The sequence below is a fragment of the Urtica dioica genome, chromosome 8, assembly GCF_054948205.1.
Source record: "Urtica dioica subsp. dioica isolate 48M chromosome 8, U.dioica_male_clone48M_v1_H2, whole genome shotgun sequence".
Lineage (NCBI taxonomy): Eukaryota > Viridiplantae > Streptophyta > Magnoliopsida > Rosales > Urticaceae > Urtica > Urtica dioica.
In genome coordinates, this window is record NC_142763.1 from 27733621 (window position 1) to 27753898 (window position 20278).

Consider the following 20278-nt stretch of genomic DNA (forward strand, 5'->3'; position numbering starts at 1 on the left):
TTAGGAAGAATAAAAAAAATCCAGCCATTTGCATGAGAGCTGGACAAATAATATTATGGGAGACGTCATCTATTTAATATTTATTATCTCTCCAAATATATTCGAAAAAAGTTGATGCAAATATTATATAATGTTTGTTAATTATTAATTAAACCAAGGATTAAAATCTCGCATCTCGCGGCCGTACCGCATTTTTTTTGGGGGGGGGGGGGGGGGGGGGGGGGGGGTGGGGTATCTCGTCTCGTACCGTGGTATCTCGTGGTATTTGATGAACGCTCGGGGTATCTCGTACCGTGTGGTATACCGCATTTCGCGGGATATACCGCAAAAAAAAGGTATTCCGCAGGGTATTTGAACAACTTTTTAATTATGATTTTGTATAAGTTTAGGATACACAATATATATAAATTTTAGAATAAAGTTTACAAAATTCCAGACATGAAATTCTAAGTAGAGTACAAATAACACATGTAATATAGAGTTCTCAAGCAAAATCACACTAAATAAAGAAAACAAATAATTATACACATAATAGAGAGTTCTCACACAAAACAACACAAAATATAATAAGTGTACTACAAACCAAAACATAGTAAAAAGTAGAGTTCACAGTCATTGTCGCTACTCGTATGTAGAGTGTCGAGGGCCTTGAAATGTATGAGGTTGTTGGTCTTGCATTACGCAATACTCGTACCAAGTCATCATGTGAGCATATGTAGTCATATAAGCACGTGACGATCGTAATTATACTGATCTAATGCAACATAAATGGAGTATTTTGGAAAACCTGATCGGTAATGAATACGAGGTTGGGGCTCATGTGGCTGGTAAAAATCCCTTAAAATGGGGGGAGAGACGGGGATGACGGGGACAGGCACGAGCACTGGGAGTATCATGGGATAAAACTCATCACCATTTAAATTCGAATTAACAACATTTAATTAAATAAATTACTACCTAAATTCGGATTTAAAAATAAACCATTTCAAAATCAAAACGACTTCAAGATTAACAACATATAATTCAAATTACCAACTAAATTCGGAATAAAATAAAACTCATCACAATCAACATTAACAACATCATCAAATTATTTAAAATTACTACATACATTCGGATTATAATAACTTCATATCAACAATCCATTAAAAAATACTCAACAATCTAATAAAAAAATATTCAAAATTCAAAAAAAAAAAAAAAATTCAGTTTCGAACCTTACCGCGCGAGATCGGGGGTACACGGCGAGATTTGAGCACTTTTACACCTCTAGCGCGCGAGATTCAGGGGTACGCGAGATAGGGCGCGAGATTTGACCAAACTCGCGAGATATACTCGTATCCCTCTCGCATCCCTCCCAAACGCGAGATCTCGCGCGAGATACCCCCATCTAGCGCGAGATTTCAAACCTTGAATTAAACATGCCGTATCAAATTGAACGACAATCATAGCAATATTGTTAAATTGTTTGCTGTATGACTTTGTATTTAATGTCCGAGGATGTCATTATAGGTGGACTATAAACATCACTTCAAAATAAGTTAGTCCGGAGTCCGGACTCGTATATTAAACTTTTAATCTAATTATTAGCTAAGAATACACATAATTTTGCTATATTATATAGAAGAATTATATATAATTAGACTGTCGTTTTAATTTTTTATTTATTATTATTAAAATCTAAAATTTTAATTGAAGGGGTCATCGACCTATTCAGTAGAGTTTGTTCCAATAATATATCATTGACATTTAAAAAAAAAAAATTTCATAAGAGCCGCCAAACAGGATAAATTTCCAAAGCCGGCATTAAAAATAATAAAAAAGATGTGCTTTCTCATGAACTAAAACACGTCAATCAACGGCGACTCTCAATTTTTTGGACACTACTCTTCTTCTAAGCTTGACGAACATATAACAAAACAATTTGAGAATCAAATTGTGTTACAATTACATCATGGATAGATTGGTAAACGCAGATGTGAAGGAAGTGGAGGTGATATTCAAACCTGGAGAAAAATGCGGCGGCGCGTTCAGACTCACCAACCTCATGCACGCCATCTCCGTCGCTGTCTCCCTCACTTCCGACACCGAAAACGCCATCGAATTTCCCAAAATACCCCTCGCCGTTATCCCGCCGTTATCTTCTCTGCCGTTCGCGATCCTCTTCGGCCCCTCCGAGTCTCCGCCGCTCCGCTCGCCGCCACACGCCGTCACCGTCCGCTCCGCGATGGTCCCCACCGGGAAAGCCACCCCGGAGGATCTCCGCCGTATCTTCTCCTCCACCGACCGCCACGTGTTCGTCGACGCTGTTATCCCTGTCACCTTCGTCGGCCCGGCTGTGGTCCGGTTTGTGGCTGAGGCCGACCCCGAGCTCGGGCTCGTCGCGCCCTTCCTTGCCGGAGCTCTCTCTGGCTGTACGGCGCTTCAGGTTGACCGGCTTCTTCCGGTGGCCGTTCGGCGCGGGAATTTCGGTGCGGTTTCGGCCATGATCGCCGCCGGAGCTTGTGTGCACGGAGGTACGTTTTACTTTGGGGATATTCACTCTATTTATATTTACGTAATTAAAACCAATATAATTAGCTTCTGTTTAATTTTTTTTTAATATATTCTAATCTTAATTTATTTTGATAGTTTTTTTTTTTTTTTACATAGTAAAATTAAAAAGCTTCCAATTTAAAATTATACTAAAATATTTTCAGAAATCTTGTTCTAATTATTACTTTTACCTTAATTTTTTGTTTATCGTAATAAGTATTACGTCCAGCGCTGAAGTCCAGAAATGGCGGATCGGTTTACATTTTTGATGCATTCATATATAAATAATAATCAAATAACGAATTGACCCCTTCTTGATTTACTTATAATTAAGAAATTACACTACAATTTCCATTTTGATAAGTTAATGTTATTTATGTCCCTCCTCAGCGGACTCCGGAGGTGGAAGATCCCTTCTTTCTCTTGCGGCAGAGTCCGGGAGCCCGGAGACTGCAAAGCTGTTAGTGGCTTCGGGAGCAAAGGTAAACTCCGCGGATTCCGACGGCAGGTCTCCGATCCACGTGGCGGCCAGGGAGGGACACGTGGCGGCTCTAGAGTTTCTCCTCTCGGCGGGGGGAGATCTGGACGCGCGGGACGGGAGAGGGAGGACGGCGCTGCACGAGGCGGCGGCGGAGGGGCGGGTTGGGGCGGTGGAGTCGCTGCTCCGGCGGGGGGCGTGCAAGTACGCGGTGGACGGGGAGGGGAAGGCGCCCTACGGGGTGGCGGCCGAGAGCGGCCACGCGGAGGGGCTCGTGATGGCGGCGCTCAGGCTCGACGACGCCCTCGGGAGGGCGGCTCGCGTCGGGGACGAGGCCGGCGTGAGGGTGTGCTTGGAGGGAGGGGCGGCCGCGGACGGGAGGGACCCGTCCGGGTGGACCCCGCTCCACTCGGCAGCGCTCAAAGGGAGGGTGGAGTGCGCGAGGGCCTTGATCGCCGGAGGGGCGGCCGTGGACGTTGAAGACGGGGAAGGGTATACTCCCATGCGGTGCGCGGTTGAGGCCGGCCACGCCGATGTGGTGGCGTTGCTTGGGGAGCACGGCGGGTGCGTCCGGGTGACAAGGCGGCGGGAAAGAGCCCCTTTGAAATCTGCCTAGAACCGAATTCCGTGTATCGTGAATATGCGTTTTTTTTTTGTTTAATAAAAACAAATTATACAAAATAGTCATTTGAAGCTAACTAATAAATTAAAACAACCGTATATTATTTTTTTTAGTATTAGTATTTACTTTTGTGTACATACATTTATTGATATCAACACATATTTAATTATCTAAATAGTTTTTAAATAATATTGACTATTTTACAAAATTATTAGTTTCAATCAAGGATTGACATGTTGTTTACCGCCACCGTCGTAGCTTTCATTTTTACAAAATAAGAAATGTAGGGTTGCTGTTAATAATCGGTAAACTAATTATCGCATGAGTAAATCGTAAAAATAGGGATAAATCAAGGGAATTTTGAACCAAATAATAGAAATAGAGTTTTTATGTACGAATAGAATTCCATTCAACACCTATAATATATTAGGAGTTATTTTCCCGTTAAAGAAAATAATTAATAAACGAATCTATTTTTTTTAATAACACATCAACATAAGACCCCGGCCCGGTGCCGCCGCCTGATGTCGGGACCTCAAGGCGAGGTCTCAACGCCGTGACCTCGCGAGACCTCTCGCGTGTGGGCATCATGGATTGAAATTCCACAAACCACAATCCACTACAACACCTCTGCTTTTACAATGTATCGTCTGAGGTATACCGTGATGTTTGACTAACATTAGTCCCATGCCGCGTGGAATACAAAACTGCATGGGTAAAACGCTAAAAAGAGTATTGTGCGAGATATTTGAACAATAAATAAATTAATATGTTAAAGATTCATGAGTAAGATAGTAAAACAATAAATAATTATATAATTTTTTGTAATTGCGATATATTTAGTATTTACAAAAAAAACTGCAGCTTAACATAAGTTTTTTTATGATAATTTTGCGTTATTTGTGTGATTTTTGAATTATATCGTAAGATATATACGTTGATGATAATTATAATTTTTTATTGAAATTTTATGTTAAAATGATATCATCACAGGATTCTGACCCGTGTATTTTCGTCAATCATAACGCTCAAAATAATAACGGTGGAACTGAATTGTGATATTAGGTATTTTCGTTGAAAAAAAAATTGATAACAAAGGGTATCCCATCTAAAATTGTGGGTAGTTTTGCCCTCGTTTTTCTATAATGTATAATGTATAGGTTAAATCCATTACATACTTATATAATATTTGCTACTCCAACAAAAAAAAAATATGAGTTTTAATAGTCTAAGATTCATGATTTAAGAGTTTTAAAACTTTTATTTCGATCATGCCTATATTTAGCATCTATCGAAGAACTTTGGTGTTTTTATTTGATATCTATAATTTCTCACATTCATACTCTAATACACAAATTATTTGGTTATGTTAAGTTAGCTACATATATGATTTCCAACCATTAGATATCCCGTTGGACCAAGAGCCTTGATAATCTTAGTGCAACAAAGAAATAGCTAAAGTTACAAATGTCATAGAAAGTGAGTGAATTATTTACATTCAATCAGGCAAGTGAAGTGTTGACATTTGTCCCACATGCACAAAAAACCAACGTTTGAAATAAAAATATGGTTATAAAACCAGAATGAATTTAGTGTACATATAAGTTCGCTAAATTGCTAACCTTTCTATACAAAATTTGCCAACTTCGATTCGATTGCTGGAGTAGCAAGAGATACAACAATTAACATACGGGCTAAGCCCGCTTGTCAATACAAACAAGCCTGACATCCTATGAAGAGAATGTTAGAAAAATTTTCGAAGTTGAAGACGTCGATGCTTGAATCACGCATGGAAACGATTTTCTTATAGTATTTCCTGTACCCCAAAAGTGTTTTAAGGTTTAGAATAAGAATACTGCAGAATACGACAAACCTTATTTCGGACTGCACCAAGACAAAGTGAAATCCGAAAATAGACAAAAAACAATTTTCTGGGAAAAGTGTTTCGGGGAAGAGAGAGCAGGTTCGAAAACCATGTGTTGATTTCTGAAACCGAACTCGGTTTATAAAGAAATCGTACATGTTCGTGAAAAGGTTCGACGAACAAAAGCATCATTTCGTTCAAACGACAGGAACAGACGCAAACGACACGACCGTTGGCCAAACGACCATTCGTTTATGAAACGACGTGATTGTCCATTCAAACGATAACAAAAAATAACCACCGAAGGAGGAGATGCGACTGTTGGTGAGAATCGCCGCGAGAAGTCCACGGACCGCGCCGTTACGCCGGACTCGCCACGAGCCCACGTGACCCGAAGTGCCAAATTGCGCCTACAAAGCGCCACCTCACCTCCACCTCACATCCACATGGCATATTCCCCTTCTACCACTTGTTTATTCATGGTTATTAAATGCAACTTATATAAGGTGCTCAACACCTTTGTGTTTATTCCATGTGAGACTATTTCCCACTCACAAACACACTCTCTCAATAACAACACACTATTTCGTCTTTTAGTGAAGAACTTAAAATAAAGCTTTAAATAGTTAAATCACTTTATTTAATATAAGCTTTTCCAATAGAGAAAACGACAACTTGCGAAATTGAAGAAAAGATCAACATCAGACATGAAGAGCGGAGCAACAAATCACGACCATTAAAGAAGATATGATTGCACAGTGTAGAACAGTTCGGATCAAGTCATAAGTGGAGCGAGTTAAACGAAGTATAAAGTCTCAAACCCTAGTTTGAAGCGTTATTACACCGTAGTAGTTTCTCATTCCGTTAAACTTTTGAAAGTCAAACTTAGCATGATTTAGTTGATGAAAGATTAACTGCATTGCACTAGGCTTTCAATTGGCAATTTTGCAAGAAGACCCCTATTATATATTGCAGTTGTTTTCAATGTATAATATATTAACGGACTTATAATTTTTAATTTCTTTATATTCAGAAGATGGAGTAAAGAATTATAAAACACTTTATTTATTTTATTTGGCAGCGTCTAAGATCATCTCCAACCCAAAAACTTTAAAATGCAGTTTTTACATTTCACAATGTAATTTCTATCGTATCAAATAGTGTTTCATCTCCAACTCACTACTCTATATTTAACACAAAAAAATCAGTACAATTTACTATTTGAAGTAGAATGAATAATTAAACTCCATATTTGAAGTTTTACTATTGCCCAACTTCATTATTAAATGAGTTGGAGATGATCTAAGATGACTGCATAATCAGTACAATTTTTAAAAAAGAAAGTCATATCATTGATTACAAAATAAACAAGATTGGCTTTAGTAGTTCATTAACAATGAGATTGACCATACTAGGTTAAAAAAAAATACGAACCTTAGGTACATGCACGGGCGTGCAGACTAAATTTTTTCTTATTATTATTAATTTTTTTTATATCAAAACGCACAAGTCCAATATTGCGAAATTATAAGTTTAGAACTAATCAACGTCAAATGACAAATTCAAAAGTAGATAAACAATAAATAAATAATTTATAGTTGAGACTTGAGAGTCCCCATTCAAATTTGACAAAAAACTAAACACAACGCCTCTTTTATTTTTTTATTTATTGTCCAAGTCACCTTAAAAAGGGAAGAAATATGCTCAAGTTAAGTTTAATTTCACTATAAATAAATTTAATCATTTGTTTTTAATTTTTTTTAATCTAAATCCGTTAAGTAAATAAGCACACGAACAATATGTATCAATGTCAAAAAACTTAATCAATCTTAAAAAATTATTAAACCACGGTCCAAAACACACAAACTAGTGAAAATCTACACACAAACAGGAAAATTTATTGTCCAACAACTTAATCTAATTTTAACATATTAATTCATGGTTGCAGAAACAAACTCGCAATAGTCATCTTCGATAATCAATACACATCCAAAAACAAGACAATTCAGTGACCAAAAAACTAAATCTAGCTTTTAAAAATACCAATTAAGTGTCGTAAATACACAAACAACCATTGTCATGTTAGAAGTACTAACCACATAAGACCATTATAATAATTATACTCCAAATTTCAATAATATAAAATTAATTTATCTAACTACACATCAACCACAATACTTATACTTATTGTATATATTTTATGTGTACTTCTATTGATCTATCACAAAATTGCATATCAAATAATTTTAGTTTATTCTAATTTGATAGGATAATTAATTTTGATATAGGAAAAATATCAAGAGTATCTCTCGTTTTAATCAAAATACGAGATTTATCCCTTCGATTTATAGAAATATCAGACATATCCCTTCAATTTAATATAAATGACATATACCTCCGCTAAAAAATGTTATATTACAAATATCACATTTTTCGTTTATTTTTTAACAACCCGAGAGCAAAAAATGACATATCAAGCTGATACACAAGAACCAAACCCACAAACAAACTCACAGGCCAAACTCCCGATCAACGCTCATAAGAAGTCTCTCAAATAAGCTCTCAAAAGAGACTCTCAAAACATGTTTTCAAGTTAGACTCCTTGACAAATCTTCAAAACAAAACCATAAACATGACCACCCGGTCGACCAAAGAAAATAACCACCCAGCCAAGATCACCCGACCAAGATCACCCGACCATCTTCACGCGGTCAAGATCACCCGATCGTCTTCATTCGGTCAAGATCACCCGGCCAAGACCATCCGACCATCTTCATTCGGCCAAGATCACCCGGCCATCTTCACTCAGCTAAGACCACCCGACCATCTTCACTCGGCTAAGACCACTCGACCATCTTGATCACCCAACCAAGTACTTTTCACCAAACTCTTGGCTCCTATAAATACCCCACCCATTCTCAACTAGTCAAACTCTACAAAAATCACACAACAAATCTCTATCTCTCTATAGAAAACACAGAGACGAGTACAAATTGTTCACCAATAACACAATACAACACGACTAATGTTGAGCGTCGGAGCGCGCGCCGATGGAAAACACTCCGCGTCCTTCTAGATTCTCATTTTCTTGTGGTTTCTGTGAAGGTGCAAGGATTCGAAGACCCGGAGAATAACACGAAGAACGTGGAAGACCCAAAGACTCGGAGACTCGAAGCTCCGAAGACCCGGGCACTCGAAGATCTGAAGAACACGATGAACGCGAAGAACACGAACACGTGAAAAACACGAAGAACGTGGAAGATTCAAAGGGTTGAAGACTTAAAGAAGCAAAGACTCAATAACTCAACGAAGAACACGATGAATGCGAAAGATCCCAAGATCCAGAAACTCAAGGACCCGAAGATCCGAATAATATGAACACGACGAAAAGAGAAGAACTTCACCAAACCCAACCTACGTGTGCTCACAGGGTCCGGCCATAAGAACGGTTCTTAGTGATAATCCAAAAACGCGATTAACAATATTACATTTTGAATTGTGTATCATACGCAATGTGTGTTTATTTCATTAAAAAAAAATACAATGAAGAATCAACTTTTTTGTTGTTGTTGTTGTTGGTTTTGTCAAACATTAAATACTAGGTTGGAGATGAAACACTATTAACATGATAAAAACTAGGGATGGCAAATTCGTGTTCGTGTCGTAATCGTGTCGTGTTTATCGTGTTTTTGAAAATATGCGATAGAACCAAATCCGACCATTTATTAATCGTGTTTGAAACTTAGATTCAAATCCGACCATTTATTTTTTTACAAAACCATATCCGTTTAAATTAAACCATTTAATAATCGTGTTAAATGGTTAATTTAATCGTGTTTCAATCGTTTTTAACTATTTAGAGATAATTACTCACATGTATATTACAATATCTCTTGATTAGTAAACATCATTAATCATTAAATGTAGTTAACTTTTGTAAACAACTTTTCAAGATGATTAATTATAATTTCAACAAAATAGATATAGTTATATGTGCAAAATAGTGAATACATACACATTTATAGCAACAACAAAAAAAGACCTAAAACAGGGTCACAGGTATACAAACAACATGATATTGATGGTGCTGTTAGTAAATCAACAAAATCAACCTATAAACCAAGCTGGAGTAATCAACTAGCTTTATAAATCAACCTCTAGGCCAAATCTCAACCTTTAAAAAACAACCTCTAGACCAAACTCGAGTAATCAACAAATTCAACCTCTAAACTAATCCCTCTCAGCTAGCATTATAAATCTTCACTGCCATGATCACATATAAACATAACTGACTAATAAAATTAAAATTCATCAACAAACACCACGCCGTAAAAGAAATAAAGGGAGGCAAACTTTAACCAGACAAACTAAAATAAACTATAGATAAAAAAAAATAAGCAAAACTTCATGTTTCCCAAATCATGTGTAATAACAATGTTGTCGTCCACTGAAATCGAGGCCGAAATCAGCAAGCCGGAACCAAGTACTGATGAAGGACCAAGAGTTTTAAGAAAATGAAAAAAAAATGCATCCAAACGAAAGAAATAAGTAAGGGTTTTAAGCTCAAACCAAAAATTTGACAACGCTGCGAATCGAGGACGGTGGCGATGCGAATCAAAAATAACAATAGTGACGGAGACCCAAAAGCTAGTACCGCAATGGCGACCCAAAAGCTAGAACATCGACGATGAGCTTCGAGAACGGTGGTGATCGACGGTGCTGCCCCACGTCCATTTTATAACCTGTAAGAAATAAGGGAAAAAACACATTTATAGTCTCACTGCCAATTTCCGATGAAACACAACCAATTTCAAGAAACAACCAATAGAGCCCATAAGTAAGCAATTAAGCATAGTCAATAGATAAAGCCATGATAAATAAAACTAGGGAATTCAGTGTCTGGTCAAGGAATCACAGAGTACTCACCTTGGCATAAAGTTCGAAAGACTAATGGATAAAGCCTTCCAAGAGATAAGTCTCCACACCAGCAGTTCAAAAGCAGTCTTGGGCAAGGTTGACAAGTCAACGGGTACATCCAGCAAATACGATAATCTTGAAGCTAGACTTCAGACAGGAGAAGATAAAATGGAAAAGCTACACCACCATAAAAGAAAAAACGAAAGACACGAGACTGATTAATAGAAGATTAAAAAGAGTTACTGAATATTCCATTACACATTATTATCTTAAAATTTCGTACCGTTACCACCCATTTCACATCATCTTGTGAATTGCCAGTCAATGCCCATTTTGACCAGCACTCTATTATAGCAGCAGATTTTAGCTTCCAGGCCCGTGTAATTTTCCCATCCATCATATTCCCAACTTCTTGCACAAGAGAGAGAGAGAGAGAGAGAGAGAGAGAGAGAGGTTTGGGGATTATGATAAAATCGGAGCCCAAAAAGAAGACCTGCGCTTGGGCATAACTGAGCAAAGAAAGACCACTGACATTACCTTGTCAAAGGTGAAGAGGAGATTGATTTGCTTGTTAATCATGTTTTGCAAGGCCATGACTTCTCTCCTCTGCTGAGCGCACAAAATGCCCTTTTGGACGTCGGTCATCTTCGCTCACAGGTCTGCAAACAAAGAATCATATGTAAATATATATTCCGTATGTGCGTGTGTGTATGTATGTTTAAGAGAGAGAGAGAGAGAGAGAGAGAGAGAGACTAACCTGCATCGAAGAAGAAATTGAACGCTGACCTCTCTGCGTCTATGGGCTGACATGTCTTGTATTTACTTTATGCGTTTCATTTTTTTTCCCACAAAAAATTAGGCCAAAAAGGAGGGAAAGTGACGAGGGTACAACAAAATAAAAAAATTAGTTTGAAATTTTATGTAGAAAATGGAGGGAATGCATTGGAGGGATTTTAAATCTCAATATTAATCTTCAAATTTATACTTATATGAAATAATAATAATATAAGTTTATAATTAAATGAAATAATAATAGTTTGTTAATTACATAAAAAAATAACATTGGTAAAGTAAAGTGAACTAATTAATTTTTTAGGAGAAATCGAAAACAAATGGAAGTAATAAGTCATTGAAATCAAATAAAAGTGAATATGATACGTTATTATGAGACTATCATTATTGTGATTGTGAGTTTCGAATTGTGATTGTTCGATGTGAATTGAATTGAAATCAAATAAAATTGAATATGATACGTTATTATGGGACTATAGATATTGTGATTGTTCGATATGAATTGCATTAAAATAAAAATCAAATAAAATTGAATATGATACGTTATTATGAGACTATAGTAATTGCGATTGTGAATTATGATTGTTCGATAGGAATTGAATAAAAATTGAATATGATACGTTATTATGATAGTATAGTAATTGTGATTGTTCGATATGAATTGACTAAAATTAAAATCAAATAAATATGAATATGATATGTTATTATGAGACTATTGTTATTGTGATTGTAAATTGCAATGGTTCAATATGGATTGAAATCTAATAAAATTTAATATGATACGTTATTAGCAAACTATTGTTATTGTGATTGTTCAATATGAAATGAAATAAAAGAAAATTTGAATATGATACGTTATTATGAGACCATTGTTATTGTGATTGTAAATTGGTTATGGCTCCTTGAATTATATTAAATTGAATATCGTTCTTTAAAATTGAATAATTATACGAATATACTTTATTTTATTACATCATATTTTCTGATATCAATTTTATGTTTATAATTATAATTTTATGTTTATAGTTATAAATTTATAATTTTACATATATGATATTAATCGTGTTTAAATGGATCGTAATCGTGCTATTACTCGTAATCGTGTTAATTGGATCATATTCGTGCGGGTCGTAATCGTGTTTCGTGTCGACCATTTAATAATCGTGTTAATCGGCTTTTTATCGTGTTACCGTAATCGTATCGTTTTGAACCATTATTTAATCGTGTTAGCGTGTTCGATCCAATTAAGAACCGACCCATTTATTGAGATCCAAATCCGCTTTAAATCGTGTCGTAACCGTTTCGTGTTTCGTGTCCGGACCAAATTGCCACCCCTAATAAAAACTATATGTTAGCATTTAGAGTATAAAAACTATATTTTAAATTTATGTCGAATGTTCATTAAAACCGTCAAACCAAAAAAACCAATCATCCGAAACCGCATCCTTTTTTAAATCGCTCCATCAAAACTCGAAGAAGTTCGAGTTATTATCAACTCAAATCGCAAATGTTTTCGGATTGGTTTGATTTTTGATGATTGTGCGATCGGGTTGAACCAAACCAACTCGATAACATTAATCCTTTCTTATAAGATTACAAATAGATGAAATGAACTAATTATATAATGGGAGAAATGCAACAAAATCTATCTTTTTTTTAATAATATTAATGTTGCTTAATTAAATTAAACAAATTCCTTAGACTATATTGATCAAGAACATGTGAATTATTGAGAGTATGAGTTATACAGTTGTGCGTCTAAAAAATAATATGAAAACACTAAAACAACTCGATTGTTTTTTATTTGGTTTGATTTGATTTTACTTTTTAATAAAATTAGTTTGAATTTAAAAAATTAGTTGTAACGGTGAGAACACATGAAAAAAACCAGATTACAACCTCTAACTTATATCATTCAAAATTTAAAAGTCATTTTTACTCCAAAAACAAAAAAATAAAAAAAAAGTAAAGGCATTTTGGTAATCGAAGAAAAAAAAAGAAAAAACAATTGTAATTAATCTTATATAAACGAGACACACGTCTAAAAAATATTGCATTTTTCTCGTCGGATCAAATATCAAAATAAAAAAACTCCATGCTGGCAATCCGCGCTCTACGAAAACCAGCCAATAGCATTCATTCCTTTCTCACTATATAAACAAACCAGCAATCCTTAAATTTTTAAAACAAAATTTTCGTTCACAAGCCTTCTTCCCGCCTAGTACACACATAATCTTCGAATCGCAATCAATGGAGTCCGTCGCCAGGAAGACAAAGGTCGGAGGGAGAGGCAAGCTAAACGGCACCAAGTCTGTGTCGAGATCTCAAAAGGCCGGCCTTCAGTTCCCCGTCGGCCGCGTCGCCCGATTCCTCAAAGCCGGCCGCTATGCCCAGCGCGTCGGCTCTGGATCTCCGGTCTACCTCTCCGCCGTTCTCGAATACCTCGCCGCCGAGGTGCGATCATCAATCTGCAATTGAGCCTCAATTTCTGTCGATTTAGGTTTTTTTTTTCTTCTTCTTTTCCTCCGATTTTGTTCTAATTTTGTTTACTCTGAATAGGTCTTGGAGTTGGCCGGGAACGCCGCGAGGGACAACAAGAAGAGCCGGATCGTGCCACGTCACATCCAGCTGGCGGTGAGGAACGACGAGGAGCTGAGCAGGCTTATGGGATCGGTCACCATCGCCGACGGTGGAGTCTTGCCGAACATCCACCAGATGCTTATCCCCAAGAAGGCCGGCAGAGGAAAAGCCGAGATCGGTTCTGTGTCTCAGGAGTTTTAGGGTTTTTTCTGGTTCTGATGATCTTATGATTCGTACTGTAAAGAAATGTGGCTCTCCTCTTTCTGTTTTTTTAGTATATTGTTTGTTTTTATGATATACATGATTCGGTAGCTAATTGCTGTTGATGTATGAGTGAAATGCTAGTCATTTTTTTTTTTGTTGGGAAATGAGAATTTGAATAAATTTTCATAGAACATTCACTTACAAATTCAAATTTTGTGATGCAAAGTTTCTGAATTCGAACACAAAGATTTGAAATTAAAAAAACGAGAAACTTATTCTTAACTGAACTTCCAAATAAAGAGGACTTGTTGTGGCATCTCTAAAGAGTAGAAATCTTGAATAACCAGGCTCTAATCAGTGCTGAGGAAATTGGTTTAATACATGAAAGCAGTTGCAAACATCAAAACCTTATAAATTACCTTTACTTTGAAATCGATATATTGAATTCAAGGGGTCGTTTCTAGGACTAAGCCCTAACAAATTAACAATGAATTGTTTTCTTCACGAAGTCAAGTCATGGAATTTACCTTCTGATGGAAAAAAAAATCATGGATTTTACAATTTGTTTTCCTATAATATTAATTTAATTATATTAACTGAAATTGATCAAGGGGATGTAGCTCAAATGGTAGAGCGCTCGCTTTGCATGCGAGAGGTACAGGGTTCGATACCCTGCATCTCCATATTATTTTTTGCTCAAAAAGATTTTGTATATCATTATCACCCGTGTATTGCTGGATTTATGAACCAAAAGTAAAACCCTTGGCGCCAATTTGGCATCGGCGACTCCGTTAGCACAAAAATGGCGGTTCCTCTCATCAACCTCGCTCCACAACTCTCTGTTTCTCGGCTCTGTTTCGGTTCCTCTCTCTCTCTCTCGCCATCTCTCTTACTCTCTCTGGTTTTTTTTTTTTTTTTTTTTTTTTTTTTTTTTTTTTCTGAACTAAATCCTTTCCCCCTTAGGAACCATGACCTTTGGTGAGCAGAGCTCGTCGGCAGAGTCCTTTGGCCTCCTCGACCAAGCTTTCCGCGCCGGCATCAACTTCTTCGATTCCGCTGAAATGTATATCCATCTCTCTCTCTCTCTCTCTCTCTCTCTCTCTCTCCGTTGCGTAATTCGAAGAAAAGTGCATTGCAGGTACCCGGTTCCTCAGCGCGCCGAGACTCAGGGGAGGAGCGAAGAGTTCATCGGCCGCTGGCTTCGTGACCGTAAAATCTCTCGCCACCGCGTCGTCTTGGCCACAAAGGTCTTTTTTACTTTTCAATTTTTCTCACAAAATCAAACCCTAGCAAAACTTATTTGAAGATGGTACTGTGCCAAATCCTAAAACAAAATTGAATAAGGAGTAAGGACTTTGTTGAAGAATCACAATACAATCTGTCAAAATTGAAAGCCTGCCAGTTTCTCAGAAGAGGCGATTTTGATTGCTATAGGTTTCTGGACCATCCGGGCAGATGACTTGGATTCGAGGAGGGCCTCATTGCTTGGACGCTAGAAACATCACCGAGGCCATAGATAAAAGGTTTGGAATATTGTTCCTGATTTGCGGCTTTAGATGAGGAGTTTGAATTCTGAACTAATTACGAACCGTTTGAGGGTGTTCGAAGTCTGAACTAATGTTTTTAGCTCTCATTCTTATTGTTGAATTTTGTATACGTTTTGATATTTCTTGTTTCATGCAGTTTACTACGACTGCGCACAGATTACATAGATCTTTATCAGATTCACTGGCCTGATCGGTTTGTATGTCGATTCATCCTTGATTTGTATACAGGAAGAGTGATGTTTTTTTTCTTCCTTGTACTAGATCAGTGATGTTTATTCGTCTGCAATGCTTCCTAAACTGACTCATCGGTACGGATTTCTTTGATAGCTATGTTCCCATGTTTGGAGAGACCGAGTATGATCCGACCAGGCAATTTTCTGCTGTTAGTGTAGAGGAACAACTTGATGCTCTTGCAAGAGCTGTTAGTGCTGGAAAGGTTAGTTTTTATATAATACTAAGTGGCTTTAAACTTAAATTTTTTTAAGTAGAGTGTGTTTTCGGCTTAGTGGAGGTTTTGCTTGCAGATAAGATATGTTGGTCTCAGCAATGAGACACCATATGGTGTGATGAAGTTTGTTCAGGCAGCTGAACAAAACCGTTCATTTCCAAAAATAATATCATTGCAGGTTATGTATTTCATTCAGTCAGAACATTCCTGGGGATATTTTTTGCACTCTATCCTTTTCTTGCTCGGGTTTTAGACTGAAACAGACTTATTTTCTTTGCTATAGAACTCGTACAACTTGCTTTGCCGAACTTTTGATTCTGGACTTGCTGAATGTTGTCATCATGAGAGGTATACATTGTGGGTAACCTGATTGCTGGTGTCACAATGGTTAATGTAAAAAATTTAGAAGTCTGAAGTATTTATTGAGAAATAACCAGACACTAGAATTATGAAGAAATATATTTTAACTTTTAGTATATAGATAGAAAAGAGATAAATAATGCTCATAAAACACATTATTTAAAGATAAAAGGTAAAAACAATAATTAAGAAAGAAGTATGAGAGAAAGAGATGAGAAAGTTTGGAGAGCGAGCGAAATAAAATTAGAGAGAGTGGGAGAGAGACGTGAGGGAAGAGAAAAGATAAAAAAATATAAATAATTTATATTTCTTCCTCCACAGTCCGCCACTGATATGTATAGAAATAAGAAATAGGAATTCGACACTAAAAAGGGCATATTCCCATGTATGATTGGAGATTTCATTTAGAGTATAGCATAATACAGACAATGCTTACAATGACCATTCTTACGATAAACAACAAATGAAGTTGATTGGTGGAATCTCTCTACAATGCTATAGTTTGGTTATATCAGTATCAGATTATTCCGCGATGAGATTATTTTATAATGTCTCTCTAAGATGTTCCGGTGACAGCACTTTCTTGTTCGAAGCCTGTTCAAACAATTAATTTCATATCATTTCGGTCGCTCATATTTTGTTGGCGAAAAAACTTCTGCAGCATAACCCTGTTGGCCTATAGCCCTCTTGCAATGGGCATACTCTCCGGAAAGTACTACATGGCTGATGGAGGTCCGAGATGTGCTCGAATGAACGTATTTAGAGGTCCTTTCATCGTCAGATTCGTTGATAAGTAAATTTTTTCTTTGTCCTTATGATGCGAATGTCTCACGTAGATTGTGTTCTTCCTTTTTTTTGCAGGCCGGTATTCAGAAGGGGAATCAAGATATAACCTCTCAAAGAGGATTACAAAAGCCGCCACTAAGGTTTGTAGATCTCTAAACAACAATGCAACTTTTTGTTACAGTCTCGATGCAGTGTATTAAATTTATCTTGCGGATTCTTTTCAATCCATGTTTTTTCTTACGTGCAACAGTATTATTACGCGCCTTTTATGCTCTTATGCGGAGTTTGTAATCATTTAAAAAAAAATTAAAAAATATATAGTACTTTTTCTTTAAAGAGAAACTGATTTTTTTTTTTTTTTTAAAGAAAGCTTCATCTAGAACGAAGCAAAATACAAACTAGATCACACTTGGCTAGTCTCGAGATAAAACAGAAAGGCTAAAGCTAGAAAAATCAGAATTAAGAGTCGAAATCCAAAATCCAATGCTCCTGAAAATACTGTCCCAGAGATCTTCAGGGTGGAAAGTTACGTCTTTAAAATATTTTTATTCCATCGATTCCAAATTCCCCAACAGGTCGCCAAGAAAACAGTTCTAGCACTCTATTGCCATTTAATGGGTTTGCCCTGATCCTTAGACCAAAGACAAAGGATTTCTAGACTTAATGTGCTGAAGGATTTATGTGCTTCCATAATCTGGTCTTTTAGTAGCAGCTTCAAGATCTCTCTTTCATTCTTATTACACTGATTTATTTACAGGACTATCTTGAAATAGCCGAAAAATTTGGTCTTCATCCAGTATCTCTTGCTATTGGTTTGATCTCTCTCTCTCTCTCTCTCTCACACACACACACACACACACACACACACACACACAGATATACATATTTGTTCATTTATTTTATTTTATTTATATGTTGGGATGTTGCAGCTTTTGTGTTGAGACACTCTCTGGTTGGAAGCGTCATTGTTGGAGCTACAAAACCTTGGCAGCTTCAGGAGATTATTAATGCTGGCACGGTTAATCTCTCACCAGATGTAATCGAGGAAATTACCAAGGTTCATAAGAAGTATCCTAACCCATGTCCGTAATCATCATTTATATACCTGTACTTGATTCCAGATATCAAATTCTATGAATATATTTGCAGTTTATCTGGAATTTTAATTAATATAAATTATAGATATCAATAGTGACCAGGTAAACACCAACAGCGAAGTAGAAATAAATTTCATCGTACCATGATGTTAGTGCAAAATTGAATGAGTTCATAACTCCGTCACTAATAGCCATAAGTTAAAAAAAAGAAAAGAAAAAAAAGAGAGGGTATTATTGCTCGTTTCTTTTAACAGATTTCTTTTTGTTTTAACCAAGTGGATCCAGATATGATAGACGTTTTTTTTATTATTTTTTTTGCTCAAAAGATATGATAGACATAAGTAAAGTTGAAAAGAGCTGTTGGAAAGTAGCTATTTTCTATTAGACACTTGGTTCAGAATTTGGTTTTTTTGAGATTCGGACGTGGAGTCTCTTTTAATCGCTCTGAATCTGAAGTGCAGCGTTTAAAAAAAATTTCGAATTCCACTTTTCTTTGGTAATAAATTATTGTGGGCATTTTTTCCTCAAAAAAAAATTATTGTGGGCATTTTAGGTGTCCGTCGTAAATGACATTACTCAGTTGGTTTGTACTTTGTACTTTATAGCTGTACAAGTTTTGCATTGCTTTTTTTTTTCTTTCTTTCTCTTTCTTAAACAAGTTTTGCATTGCTGTTTGGCACTTATTTATTTATAGTTAGAATTCTTATAGTTATTCATGGTAAATGTTGTGCTTAAACCGACCATGTAATCCATTGCTAAGATGGTCCTAGGGCAATAGATAATAAAAAGCGCTTTTGTGCTCTGTGGAGCGTACTAAGCTTTTTTTTTTGGCCAATATCTTTTGGTTTTGGTCAAGAATCTCATAATTAATCAGCTATTCTGGGTCCTTTACGCACATCTTGATCATGTTTAATGATATCTAGTCGTGTTGGTCCAAAAGTTTAAAAAGATGGTTTCTGAAATGCAATTTTCTTGTCATGTCACTTTTTCTTCGAAGTCAATAGGTCCGAATTGAATTTTTCATGCAAACAGTTTTTGACATTGTCTTTTAAGAACATTTTCTATGGACAGCCACATACTTTTTCAATTATTATTTTGTATTTATTCGGATCTCTTAAAGCCAATTTCATTTTCTTTGTCAAAGATATTTGACTTGGTTGCCCCGAAATTGCCACGAAATGTACTTCGTGATGCTAATCCTATGTTTAGTGGAACATAATGAGAGGGGGGAAAATTCTAGGACAGTATACAGAACAAAATTGTATTTTTGTTGTCATATATTTGAAAATTTAATATAATTTTTCTACAAATGTTTGAAATTGTTAATTTTTACAATGTTTAAAATAACATGTATACATGTATTGAAAACTACTTTTCATCTAAATCTTTCCATTTATATTTTTTTTTGTTATCAATGTTCACAATCACAATACTCAATAGGGATTAAAAAGTCGAGAAAATCGGTAATACATGTTTTTTTTTGCATCAGCCACTGAATGTGTTATTGTTCCGTTATTGAAAGTTTGCGAAATTGGCAAAAATATGAAAATCTTGTGGTAATCGTTATTTTTTAATAACAAAATTTCCGTTAAAGAACAACAAAATAATAATAAAAAAAAAAGAAAAAAAAGTACTGGAACTATTAAATATCCATTAACCACTATTATCGATCACCAATATTTTAGTAAAAGTAAGCATGAGCCAATCTACAACCCCTATTCCTACTTCTTTTTTTTCCCCTTATGTATGTTGAATAAGTGAATTTGTATTTTTCATCCTAGTTTTCTTCTTCAAAAATAAAAGAAAATAAAAAAGAAAATAAATCCTAGCCACAGTCTACCCTACCAAACCGATTCCCTGGTCTTGAATCTTGATTCAACAATAGAGCCCTCTTTTAATTCAGCTAACGAAAACAAATATACTAAAAACCATTTATGTCAATTCCCTAATTTTCATACGTAGACTTTACCCAAAAAAAAGAAAAAAAAAAAGAAGAGGTACTTTTCTAAAAAGGAAATTCCATAGAGAATGTTATAGTTTATTTGTGG

The 20278-nt window shown here is 36.0% G+C and overlaps 3 protein-coding genes, 1 long non-coding RNA gene and 1 other non-coding gene across 7 annotated transcripts; 4 read left to right on the forward strand and 1 right to left on the reverse strand.

Annotated features, from left to right (window-relative positions):
* Positions 1-1752: 1752 nt before the first annotated feature.
* On the forward strand, positions 1753-3702 carry LOC149388833 (protein VAPYRIN-LIKE-like). Its single transcript, XM_089624222.1, has 2 exons — positions 1753-2516; positions 2926-3702. Exons 1-2 carry the CDS (start codon positions 1955-1957, stop codon positions 3627-3629), a joined length of 1266 nt encoding a protein of 421 aa, XP_089480348.1. The 5' UTR covers positions 1753-1954; the 3' UTR covers positions 3630-3702.
* A 5857-nt stretch (positions 3703-9559) lies between these two features.
* On the reverse strand, positions 9560-11255 carry LOC149388834 (uncharacterized). Of its 2 annotated transcripts, none has more exons than XR_016300818.1 (5): positions 11174-11255; positions 10954-11075; positions 10700-10824; positions 10426-10593; positions 9560-10241 (listed from the first exon to the last, which is right to left on the reverse strand). It is a non-coding gene; the product is annotated as an uncharacterized LOC149388834 (long non-coding RNA). The 2 variants fall into 2 exon arrangements; XR_016300819.1 differs by having other exon boundaries at positions 10700-10827.
* A 2136-nt stretch (positions 11256-13391) lies between these two features.
* On the forward strand, positions 13392-14104 carry LOC149388835 (histone H2AX-like). Its single transcript, XM_089623038.1, has 2 exons — positions 13392-13662; positions 13768-14104. Exons 1-2 carry the CDS (start codon positions 13459-13461, stop codon positions 13987-13989), a joined length of 426 nt encoding a protein of 141 aa, XP_089479164.1. The 5' UTR covers positions 13392-13458; the 3' UTR covers positions 13990-14104.
* Positions 14105-14602: 498 nt separating this feature from the next.
* On the forward strand, positions 14603-14675 carry TRNAA-UGC (transfer RNA alanine (anticodon UGC)). The gene has a single exon. It is a non-coding gene; the product is annotated as a tRNA-Ala (tRNA).
* A 49-nt stretch (positions 14676-14724) lies between these two features.
* LOC149388837 (uncharacterized) lies at positions 14725-18413 on the forward strand. 2 transcript variants are annotated; one of them, XM_089623686.1, is made up of 12 exons: positions 14725-14852; positions 14956-15055; positions 15131-15239; positions 15427-15515; positions 15676-15732; positions 15867-15975; positions 16064-16165; positions 16271-16335; positions 17009-17112; positions 17209-17273; positions 17891-17945; positions 18063-18412. In XM_089623686.1, exons 1-12 carry the CDS (start codon positions 14795-14797, stop codon positions 18221-18223), a joined length of 1074 nt encoding a protein of 357 aa, XP_089479812.1. In that variant the 5' UTR covers positions 14725-14794; the 3' UTR covers positions 18224-18412. The 2 variants fall into 2 exon arrangements, with proteins under 2 accessions (XP_089479812.1, XP_089479813.1); XM_089623687.1 differs by lacking the exon at positions 15676-15732 and having other exon boundaries at positions 18063-18413.
* The last annotated feature ends 1865 nt before the right edge of the window (positions 18414-20278 follow it).